This window comes from Xenopus laevis, chromosome 2S (genome assembly GCF_017654675.1).
Source record: "Xenopus laevis strain J_2021 chromosome 2S, Xenopus_laevis_v10.1, whole genome shotgun sequence".
Lineage (NCBI taxonomy): Eukaryota > Metazoa > Chordata > Amphibia > Anura > Pipidae > Xenopus > Xenopus laevis.
The window spans coordinates 96,564,917-96,575,665 of NC_054374.1; the positions used below are offsets into that span (position 1 = coordinate 96,564,917).

Genomic DNA, 10,749 nt, shown 5'->3' on the forward strand with positions numbered 1-10,749 from the left:
AAAAAATGCACAATCACCCCCACTATTTCTCCTCTCCACACAATCAACACCTTAACCTCCTAAACAAAATTAAGGTTTAGATTCTACATCTCTGCAATTTCTACGTAAATTTAAAAATGCACAAACTGTTTGTTAATGCAGTGAGGTCGGTTTTTGGATTCCCAAATGTAGAATAATTTCATATTCGAATCTATGAATGAAATTAAAGACCTAAGAAGGGTCTTAAAATTTCAATTGAGCCCCAGGTTTGGTAACCACTGTCGCCGTGTGCAAGAGGCAATCACATTTAGGGGCAGATTTATCAAGGGTCGAATTTCAAATTCATTTTTTTTTTTATAAAAATGTATTTAAAACTTAAAACATCTAGTTTTTAAAAACTCTGAATGGAATAGACCCAAAAAATCAAATTTGCTTCTCATTTAAAAACCTTATTCAAGTTTTTTTTTTTCTCTGAAAAAGAGGAAGGCTGCAAACAACTCCCAATTGGTGCCTGGATGTCTCCCATTGACTTAAACAGCAATTCGGCAGGTTTTAGGTGGAAAATAGTTGAATTTGAGTTCTTAAAGGGCCAGTGTATAATAAATCTCGAAAATGTAATTAGAATTTTTTGAAAAACTCAAATCGAATTTGAATAACTCCCTAGTCTAATTTGACAGTTTGACCATAAAAAAACTCAAATTAAAATTAGAATTTTCAATTTGATCCTTAAGCAGTGCGTCTTGCTATCTGCACCTACACAGTGCTTACTGTATAGTCTAGTGACTATCCATGTTCTACCAGATCACTGATGGTTGTGGCAGAGTATTTAAGTACTCCTAGCAGATGCAACGGCATACAGCATGTATCTGGTAGGAGGAACTGAAATCTGTAGACTTTTTGCAGATGTGAATGCCACGTGGTAGTTTTTATGCTTCTAAAAATCACTTACCAGGCAGCACTTGGCCAGAACTGCCATGTACCTAGCTGGCTCTTAAAGGAGAGGTTCATCTTTTGGAGAAACACTTACTTTGCAAAGTATAACTTCCATCTAACTGTACTATGCACTTATGTGCCATGGAAGAGATTTTACATGTTTGGCATTTATTGCTTTTAGACACATTGTTCTCACTGCAGAGTCGGTCAGTGGAACTTGAGGTTAAGCTAGAGCACTCCAGCAAAACAAGTCCTATTGATGTCAGAGCCCACCTTCTGCCATTTCTTCCTGCTGCTGTTATATGTGCAAGTGCCAATTGGATCACCCTGCTAAGAAGCTTAGCATAGGCAGGGGATAATACAGCCTACCAATAGCATAACAGCAAGGAGATGTGTGCACATAAATCATGATGCAAGACAGCTGCCAGCAAAGTTGGTCTGTAACCCACTCTGCATAGCTGCTTACAGCATTAGCAGTTAATGTTTAAACTGGAACTTCTAATTTAACCAAGTCCATCTCCTTTAAAAAGAAAAAAGGGGCAAAATAACCTAATTGCACATACTGGTTTCTCTGCTACAAATAGCTATAGTAAGAAATCCAAACTTGGTAAAGATAAAGGCACCATTTGATTGTATTTATAAGAACATCTGGTTTATATAGTACACATCTTGTGCAGGCTTTAAGATGTATTGTCAAGACAATACATCAAAATGGCAGAATGCTAACTGTGCTTTGCAGATCTGTAACGCTGGCCCCAAGCTTTAATTTCTAATACTACACCAGTATTGGTGTTATGCACCCAGTTTTAACACTACTGTGTTTTGTATTTAGATCTTGCATAAAATGACACTGCACCAGAAAGTATGCAGATTCCATTTTCATTTTTTTTCCTCAAAGGGATTAACTATACTGCCACATTTGTTGTACATGACCAAGAAAATAGCTGAAAGAATTTCCATCCACTGGAATAGCATTATGTTACAAATGTACCTGCCCAAATGATAAAAGGTTTCACAACCAAACTGGTCATATGTAGTGATAAAATCACATGTATGTACCTATATTGGTTAGCGGATATCATCATATATTTGAGCTATGACTATTGGTTGCTTCATCCATAGATTGGCTAGAAAAATCAGCGCATGCACTAGTCAGTCATAACAGCCGGTGAATTCACCTCCTGCAATTTGTATTGCTTTACCAATTGACATATTGTTGGGCAAATTGATCTCAGTTTGGATACCAATTAAAGCATAAACAAAGCAGCCACACAAGGAGTGGGTGGGTTTAGAAAGGGCCACAGGCCTTTGTGGTATTTAAGTAAATTGTGATGTGTGGGCAAGTCCAATACCCATGGTTAGTGGGCAGAGTTCTTTCTTCTGCTTCCCCCACCTGTGACCTTCCTGTCTCAGCTGCAGCTATTTATAGGCATGCACCTGTCCCTTTAGTAATGTCACTGATGGGTGGGTCAGATGCGGGCCTATAAACAGAAGTGCAGGATGGGTTAGGGTAGAGTCAACCCGCACATCACAAACGTTGCACATGGTTAAAAAAAATTGTGCAAACTGCAAGCACACACGCAGGAAACAATACACAGAAATTGACTTCTATTTTAAGAAATTAGAGTGATTTCTGAAAGATATTTATTAAAAAAATAACAGATAAAGCCTTATATTAGCAAAAAAAAAAAAAAAAGTTTACATATGAGTTTACACAAGTATTGTTATATAAATAAACCAGATACCATATGTGTTATGGAGGATATTGGTTTTCTACAAACTGACCTTTTGTAGATCAGTGACTGCACAGAATGTAAAAAAAAAGAAAAACTCTTGCCTTTGCACAATTTTAAATCTGTCTGATTTAACACCCCATATGTCAGCTAAACTAGATGACATGCAACAAGAGCCTACTCAGGATACAGCCTCTGAAAAGAAAGTGATTGAAAAATGTCTTAGCATTTGACAAAGTCTTTAAGATTTTCTAGAAACTTGATGTATTCATGGTGTTCCAAAGCAGTGCTGAGTTCCACTAGCTCATCAGCAAAAGTATTATCCACTCCACGGTCAGCCAAAAAATCCATCAAGTGGTCATAAAGGGCCTACAAAAAAAGAGTCAAACAAGAGTAGTTAATGTACAAATATATGAGAGTCTTTATCTAAAATATAAAGTGGGGAAACATGCAAACATGACCAGACCAGTTATCCAAAGCAACCGATCAGCTTTGGACTGTGAATATTAGCTGCAAAACTGAGTTATTCGTTTTTTGACATGTAAATATAATGAATATATCATGAAAATGTAAAATTCTGCTTTTAAAAAAACCCCTATACCAACCCAGTCAAGTGAATCAGTGTTAAGAGTATAGCTGTTCTCCTTCCATTCTGTGTCTCCTGTGGGTTGAAAGCTAACCTCCCGGATAGTGAAAATGTCACTTTCTTCCTCTTCTTCCCCATGTCCAACCTTCATTTTTAACAAGGGGGGGAAAAAAAAACAAAACTTTAAACACACATTTATTTTGTAAATGTATTCCGGTAGGGGATATAGCCCAGAATGGCAGGATTTTAAAGGAAAACTATACTCCCAGTACAATGTAGGTCTCTATAAAAAGATATTACATAAAACAGCTCATATGTAAAACCCTGATTCATGCAAATAAACCATTTTCATAATAATGTTCTTTTTTAGTAGTATGTGCCATTGGGTAATCATAAATAGAAAATTGCCATTTAAATAAATAAAAATAAGAGCTGCCCCCTGGGATCCTACAATTCATGGTGCACACAAGCATACCAAACAGACCATACATGTTACGTCACATAAGCCAATTAATGGACAAACAATTCTTTATTTTGCTTCACCTTTCATTTTACAGTTAAAGAGTTGTAGTATTTCTGGTCAGGTGATCTCTAAGGCAGCACACAGATATAAAATGGCAATATTTACTTAAATATATATACCAGTTTGGTAAAATTCTTTAAAATGCCACTTAAATTAAAATAAACTGATGATTAAGTATTTATTTCGGAGTATAGCATATTATTTTAAGCTTTGCATAAACTGGAGGGACGGTATACAGTCTCTAGCAGCAGGATATTCAACACCATGGCCACTTTCTAAAGGCTTTTGCAAATGTATTCAGATAGCCTACAGAAATTAAAAATGCACGGATGAAGGAAAATGCATAAAAATTGTGTGTTAATGCCGGAGGGTGAACTAATGGTCAGAAAAGGTCCTCCCTAAAAACTAAAAATTCAGTTGCTGAGAATGAACTAAAGATCCAACAGTCACCGGATCCAGAGAATACAATCCTGGCTCCTTAGGGCTGAAACACACAGCGTGGATTGGTCCGATCCGACGCTATGAGAGGAAACATATGCAACGAAAATAAGGTAAATAATAGAAATTTAGATCTTGTTGCTGCGTGCATACGACACAACCGTCATTGCGTCCGTTTCCTCTCATCGCGTCGGACCAAGCCGCGCCATGTGTTTCAGCCTTTAGAATTAGGGATGCACCGTATCCACTATTTTGGATTCGGCCGAACCCCCGAATCCTTTGCGAATATTTTTGTGATTCAGTTAAACCATGATTTTATTTTGGAATGACCCATGAGTAAAGTTGGTTATGAAATCTTAAGCAATGCATTCCAATAGAACTTTGAACATATGCTTCAGCTAGTTTTATCAAATCTTAAAATGCCTAAATAACACAAATCTGAATACTGTTGTAACACACACAAAAAAACAAACAAACACCGTATTGCAGTACATACAGTATAATATAAATAAAAGACAAGCACTTGTATAGCTAGGATTGCTTCACACCTTGTAGGGATTCCAGAAATTTTAGCTGCACATGCAATCCAAATTCTAACCCACATTGATACTATGAAGTTTGCAGACTTAAATGCACACACTAGTGATGTGTGAGTCGAGGAAACGCAACCCACACCCAACCCACTGATGTCACAAAAGGGGAGGGTGTCTATAAAACTGGAAGCCGGCAGTGTAAGGTCACGGGCGTGGAGAGTAGGCGGAATAGCTCAACCCAAACCTGCAAGAGGTGGACCTGGTCGGCCTAAACTCGCCCGAACCGCGGGTATTGAGCCAGCCTGCACATCATTGAGCACACACCTGCACTCCTGTTATGCAAAGTTTCAGGGCTATAATAAGAAAACCTACATATTACAGATTTCAACTGTGTACCTCATCTTCTGGATAGTGACAGTCAAGAACCAGGGTCTGGTTGGTATCCATTTTTAGAACTTCTACCACAAAATTGGGAGTAGACACATGCTCAGGCTGTAAAAAAAAAATTATTATTATTATTCATTTTTTTTTTTTAAGTACCAGTTTAAATTGGAAAGAAAATCAAGCTGATCATAGATTCTTTTGCTACTTCAGTAAATAAAACAAGGCCTCAAATATGAAAATCCTCTTGGCCTATGCACACTATCAACTTTTGTAAAAGGCTATCCAAAAGGAAATGGCAGGGGGTGCACTTGCATAACATTATTTAAACATTTTTTTTTCTTGCAACAGATTTTTCATCTTTTTTTTAAGATATAATAAAAATACATAAAGGCAAATATGTCGACCACACCGATTATATATTCATGTTCATTACAGGCCTGCTTAAAGGGGTTGTTCACCTTCCAAACACTTTTTTCAGTTCAGTTGTTTTCAGATTCTTCCCCAGAAATACTTTTTTCAATTACTTTCCATTGTTTATTTTTTTACGTTTTCAAAATCTAAGTTAATGTCCCTTTCTCTGGTGTTTGAGTCTGGCAGCTAAGTAATTCAGGTGCAGACTCTAAACTGTTACAATTTTGCAACATTTAGTTGATACATTACTGCCTGTAATGAAATTAAGGTATTCGGCTCAGCAAGGACAAAGATAAGAAATATATTGACTAAATGTATCAATAGAGAATATTACAGGGTCAGCGACCCCCCCCCAGAGCTGTTTTAGAAGGTGAAAAATTACACTTTACACTTGAATATTAGTATAACGGTCATGCATAGAAAGTTGAAAAAAAAGTCATCATTTCTGGTGAACTATCTGAAAACAGCTAGGTGTTTGAAGGTGATCAACTCGTTTACAGGGCAATTAACAGTAAAAGGATAACCTGGTTTTACCTAAAAGTAAAAGCTATTATAGAAACATATATATGTTTTAAATGCTAAAACCAAGAACCATGTTCAAACATGAGCAAAAGAAAAAAAAAAAAAGGTTAAGGTTAAGATTCACGAAAGACAAAATATTTGGGATTTATCTCAAGCCTGCATATAGTTCAAGGATGCAGCTGAATGCGAGTTATTTGGTGCCCCCTACCTGTGTTACATATTTACTTTTTCAACATGTTGTTTATTTAATTTTACAAATCATTCATGATGAAATTCACTCAGTTAAAAAAGGATAGAAAATGTAACTTTACCTCATTCTCCTCTGCCTTCTGACCTTCTTGTGGCTCCTCATTAAAACTTGGTGGAATGCTATTATTTGTGTTGAAAGTGACTGTAATCCTATTAAGACAAATTATTAAATGCTTTTTTGTGCAATTTGATTCAGTATTTTACCACTGTATGTAACTATAAATCATATGCAATTCCAATTTGTTTACATAGGATTTCATCATCACCACTCTACAATAAAGCAGAATTATTTCATATCCACATTTATTTGTTTGACCATTAAATGGTTAGGTATGATAGGAAGATTTATGTACTTACCATTAAATCCTTTCCTCTACAGTAGTAAAGGGGACACAGGTACAATGGGGTAAAGGGCTACTCCCCACCAGGACGCAGGACAATGCAGTGATGTCAGAATTGTGGCCCGTTCCACTTGCCGAATACAAAGAAGAGCCGCCATGACAGATAGGATCTTTGTGAATACCCTTGGCATTGTGGACTGGCTCACCTCAGGAATTTCAGCAGGAAGGGTGGTGACGTCATAGTCACACAATAAGTACGGCCCAACCATGCTTTGCGATTTGACTGAAGTCAGGGAAGCACCTGGGAATAGCTCCAGATTAAACTCACAGAGAGGCATTTGTCACTGCCAGTCCAACTAGGGACACCCTGACTCTGCCATGTAGTCTTACTCCATAAGGGTTATCAGTCTGGAGAAGGCACCCATACGTATTGGAAATGAGGAGGGGAGGTCCTGCGAGGGGGCCTACACAATGAGTGCAGACAGACTGTGGACTCTGGTCTCACCCCTGTTGTCAGTGCTAATCAACGACCAATGTTAAGTCCTAGCACAGGACAGTGATCCCCAACCAGAGGCTCACAAACAACATGACAAAAAAAACCTTTGATGTTGCTTCCAGTGGCCTCAAAGCAGGTGCTTATTTTTTGAATTCCTGGCTTGGTGGCAAGTTTTGGTTGCATAAAACCAGGTGTACTGCCAAATAGAGCTATGTGGGCTGTCAGACCACTTAGGAGCTACCAATTTTTAGTCACAACTTTATTTGGCACCCAAAGGACTTTTTTCATGCTTGTATTGCTCCTAAATTCTTTTAATATTTGAATGTGGCTCACAAAAAAAATAAAAAGGTGGGAATCCCTGCTCTAGAGGCTTATCCTAATCTGTGAAGAGGACACTGAAAAAAACGTTCTGCCAGCTAAGCAAGAGCTAAGCAAGGTAAAAGGCAAGAGGGAGAGACCACAATTCTGACATCACTGCAGTGTCCTGCCTCCTGGTGGGAGGAGCCCTTTACGCTATTGTTCACGTGTATCCCTCCGACATGAAAGAAAAATAAGATACATCCAATATATTTTCGGACTACCAGAAAGGGACCCAAGTGAAAATATGCATTAAAGGAAAAAAAATATACCCTCTTAGAAAGTAATGCTTGCAACATACACACATTTTCCCCAGGTTATCAGATTTTTTGCATTATTATCTGTGTGCATAAACCTCTTTATCCTCTGCACTGCAGCAGAGTTGAACAGCCAGTTAAAAAAATCATTATAATTGCTTACGTCTGCTGAAAACATAATCGACCCAGTGTACTACTGCAAGACAATCACAATGCCATTTTCTTCTGCCTGGATGCGCTCTATGGCCTGGTCTAGCTGTGCATATGTAGTGAAATGAATACATGCACATCCAACCCAGAGACAAGATCCAAGAACAGAAAAAGAGATTGTGAAGTGGTACTTTGGTAGTACCCAAGGGCAGAGCACTTTTCATGAAACTAGCACTAGCTAAGGGTCTCGGGTAAGCAGTTATAATCACTGGGATAGTGCCTTACACTTTTAGGTCCTCATTTGTTACTAGCTATTGAAATGGTAAAATCAAGAATTATAATTCCCTTTCCCTGGATTTTTCTCATCTTATTTGTCGTACAGTATTAGAAGTGGAGTATACACATGTACTCCTTTGTATAACAGGTTATTCTTATTTGGTTTTTAAAGGAACAGTTCAGTGTTAAAATAAAAACTGGGTAAACAGATAGGTTATGCAAAATAAAAATGTTTTCAATATAGTTAGCCAAAAATGTAATCTAAAAAGCCTGGAGTGACTGGATGTCTTACATCTTAAGGACAACACACAACTTTCTGCTTTGCAGCTCTTGAACGCTTAGTTAGTCAGCGACTTTAAGAGGGGCCACATGGGACATAATTGTTAAATGAGTTTGCTTTTAACCCTCAGCATGCAGCTCAGATTCAGAAGCAAACCGTTGTGACCCATGTGCCCCCCTCAAGTCACTGATTGGCTAAAGACCGGTAACCAATCAGATGAAACCAAGAAAGCTGCAAAGCAGGTAGTAGTGTACTGTTAAGACATCTGGTCACTCCAGCCTTTATAGATTACATTTTTAGCTAACTATATTGAAAACATTTTGCACAGTCTATATTTACCAATTGTGTTATCTAGTCATGTGCAAATAATGGACTGGGTCAAGTAAGAGGACAATATAATTTTATCTAAAGTGGCAGATGAATTACTTTAAAGCATTGGAGGATTTAACTATATCCTAGGATATAGGCAATAATCATTAGTACACTTACGTTTCACCAGAAATTTTTCTGACCAGTTTAGCCTCTGTGCCATTAACCTCAAGTTCCCATCCACCAGACATTTTAGGAAGGTTCTTATGTTTTTGAATTTTTTTCTCTTCTTTGATTTCATCCTTCAGAAATTCAGCAAGAGCCTTGTCACCTACAATTATTATAAAAACAAATCAATACATTTAGATCCTGAAATAACAAAGAAGATCTCTAACAATTTTTCAAATTCTACAACGGCTTCTAGACTTTTAAAGAAGCTTCACAACTTAAGTTCCATGTACACCTATTACAAACAATGAACCATTTTCAAGAATTAAGTCATTGTTCTCTTTGAGAGACCTGGACACAGCAGAGTTATCCTGCAAATGCATGTTTTTTGTTTTTTTCAATATGAAAGTGAATAAACTGAACTTGCAGAAAATGCTATGCCCATGTCTGCCATTTTCTTCCACTTGCAAATTCCACTATTAATTAGGGATGCACCGAATCCAGGATTCAGCCTAATCCTCGTGCCTGGCCATACCAAATTCTAATTTGCATATGCAAATTAGGGGCAGGGCTGGAAATCACTTGCCTTTTTGTCACAAAACAAGCAAGTACACTTTTTTTTCAAATTTTCCTTTCCCAGACCCTAATTTGCATATGTAAATTAGGATTAATATTCAGTTCGGTATTCGGCCCGAATCTTTCACAAAAGGATTCAGAGATTCGGCCAAATCCAAAATTGTGGATTCGACACATCCCTACTAGTAATCATTTCACATCTCAATAGTTATAATATAAAATAATCTCCATAAGCAATTTGTGCTTGTTTATAGTGATGATAGTTCATTATCAATCTGTCCCCATATACATTTTTGAGTTTTTTGAGTTGAGTAATATATTTAGCTGTAATATATCATCTAGGCAAAGGGAGCACAGATGAAAAATAAAAATATATGACCCTGACACAAAGCCTACATACTAGAGAAAGAAACTGCAGTGAAGAATTACTTGGTTTTTTTAAAAAAAAAAAAAAAAAAAAAAAAAAAAAAAAAAAAAAGGTACTGAACGATTTAATTACAGAAATAATTTCATCTAGATGAAATAACATTTATTAAAGAAAATAAGTATATTGTAATAAGATATACAGTTTGAAACATCTAAGAGCAAATAGCCACCAATAAAGAGAAGCAATCCTTTTCAATATGTGGCATTTGAATGTATGGGAGGCAGCTATGAAGAAGAGAGACAAAGAAAACAATATCCATGACTCAAAGAGCTCATAGATTACTAGTGGAACGTTACCGAAGTCTTACCATAGATAGCACACGAACAACTAGTTTATAAAGCATTCAGGAGAGCCCTTACCCTCAGTGTGCAGCCCCCCGCAACCACAAGATACGGCTGGGAAACCGCGTTGAGGATGTAGAAAGTTCTGCCTGAGCCCAGGGTTCCCACCGACCAAACATAATGAGCGTGAGAAGGAACGTGCGGCGCACAAGGAGCTCAGCAGCTGTTGGGGCCGTACTGTCGCTACTCGTGTGGCGGAGAAGAGAACTCGGGACAGAGTGGAGAACATGGTCCTGGAAGTGCCCACGTGTATGTGACAAGAGGACACTGTGACACCCCCGACCTTTCACCTTCCGAAAAGGAGGTGGCGCGCAGGAAGTTGCGTCACGGGTTCCGTGGACACGCACAGAGGTCCCTCCAATTATGACTTATACATTGGTAGCGGCTAGTTCCTATTCTAGGAAAGGATCTGACGTCACGTTCATGTATCCTACCATGTGACACATCCACTGCGGCTTACCTATTCGTGAGCTGCAAATT

At 37.8% G+C, this 10,749-nt stretch overlaps 1 protein-coding gene across 1 annotated transcript; it reads right to left on the reverse strand.

Annotated features, from left to right (window-relative positions):
• Window positions 1-2,539: 2,539 nt before the first annotated feature.
• On the reverse strand, window positions 2,540-10,527 carry c1qbp.S (complement component 1, q subcomponent binding protein S homeolog). Its single transcript, NM_001088909.1, is given in 7 exon segments — window positions 2,540-3,014; window positions 3,251-3,376; window positions 5,122-5,217; window positions 6,354-6,441; window positions 8,938-9,034; window positions 9,037-9,088; window positions 10,288-10,527. Coding segments are annotated over 6 exon segments (576 nt in total). The 5' UTR covers window positions 9,059-9,088; window positions 10,288-10,527; the 3' UTR covers window positions 2,540-2,867.
• Window positions 10,528-10,749: the final 222 nt, after the last annotated feature.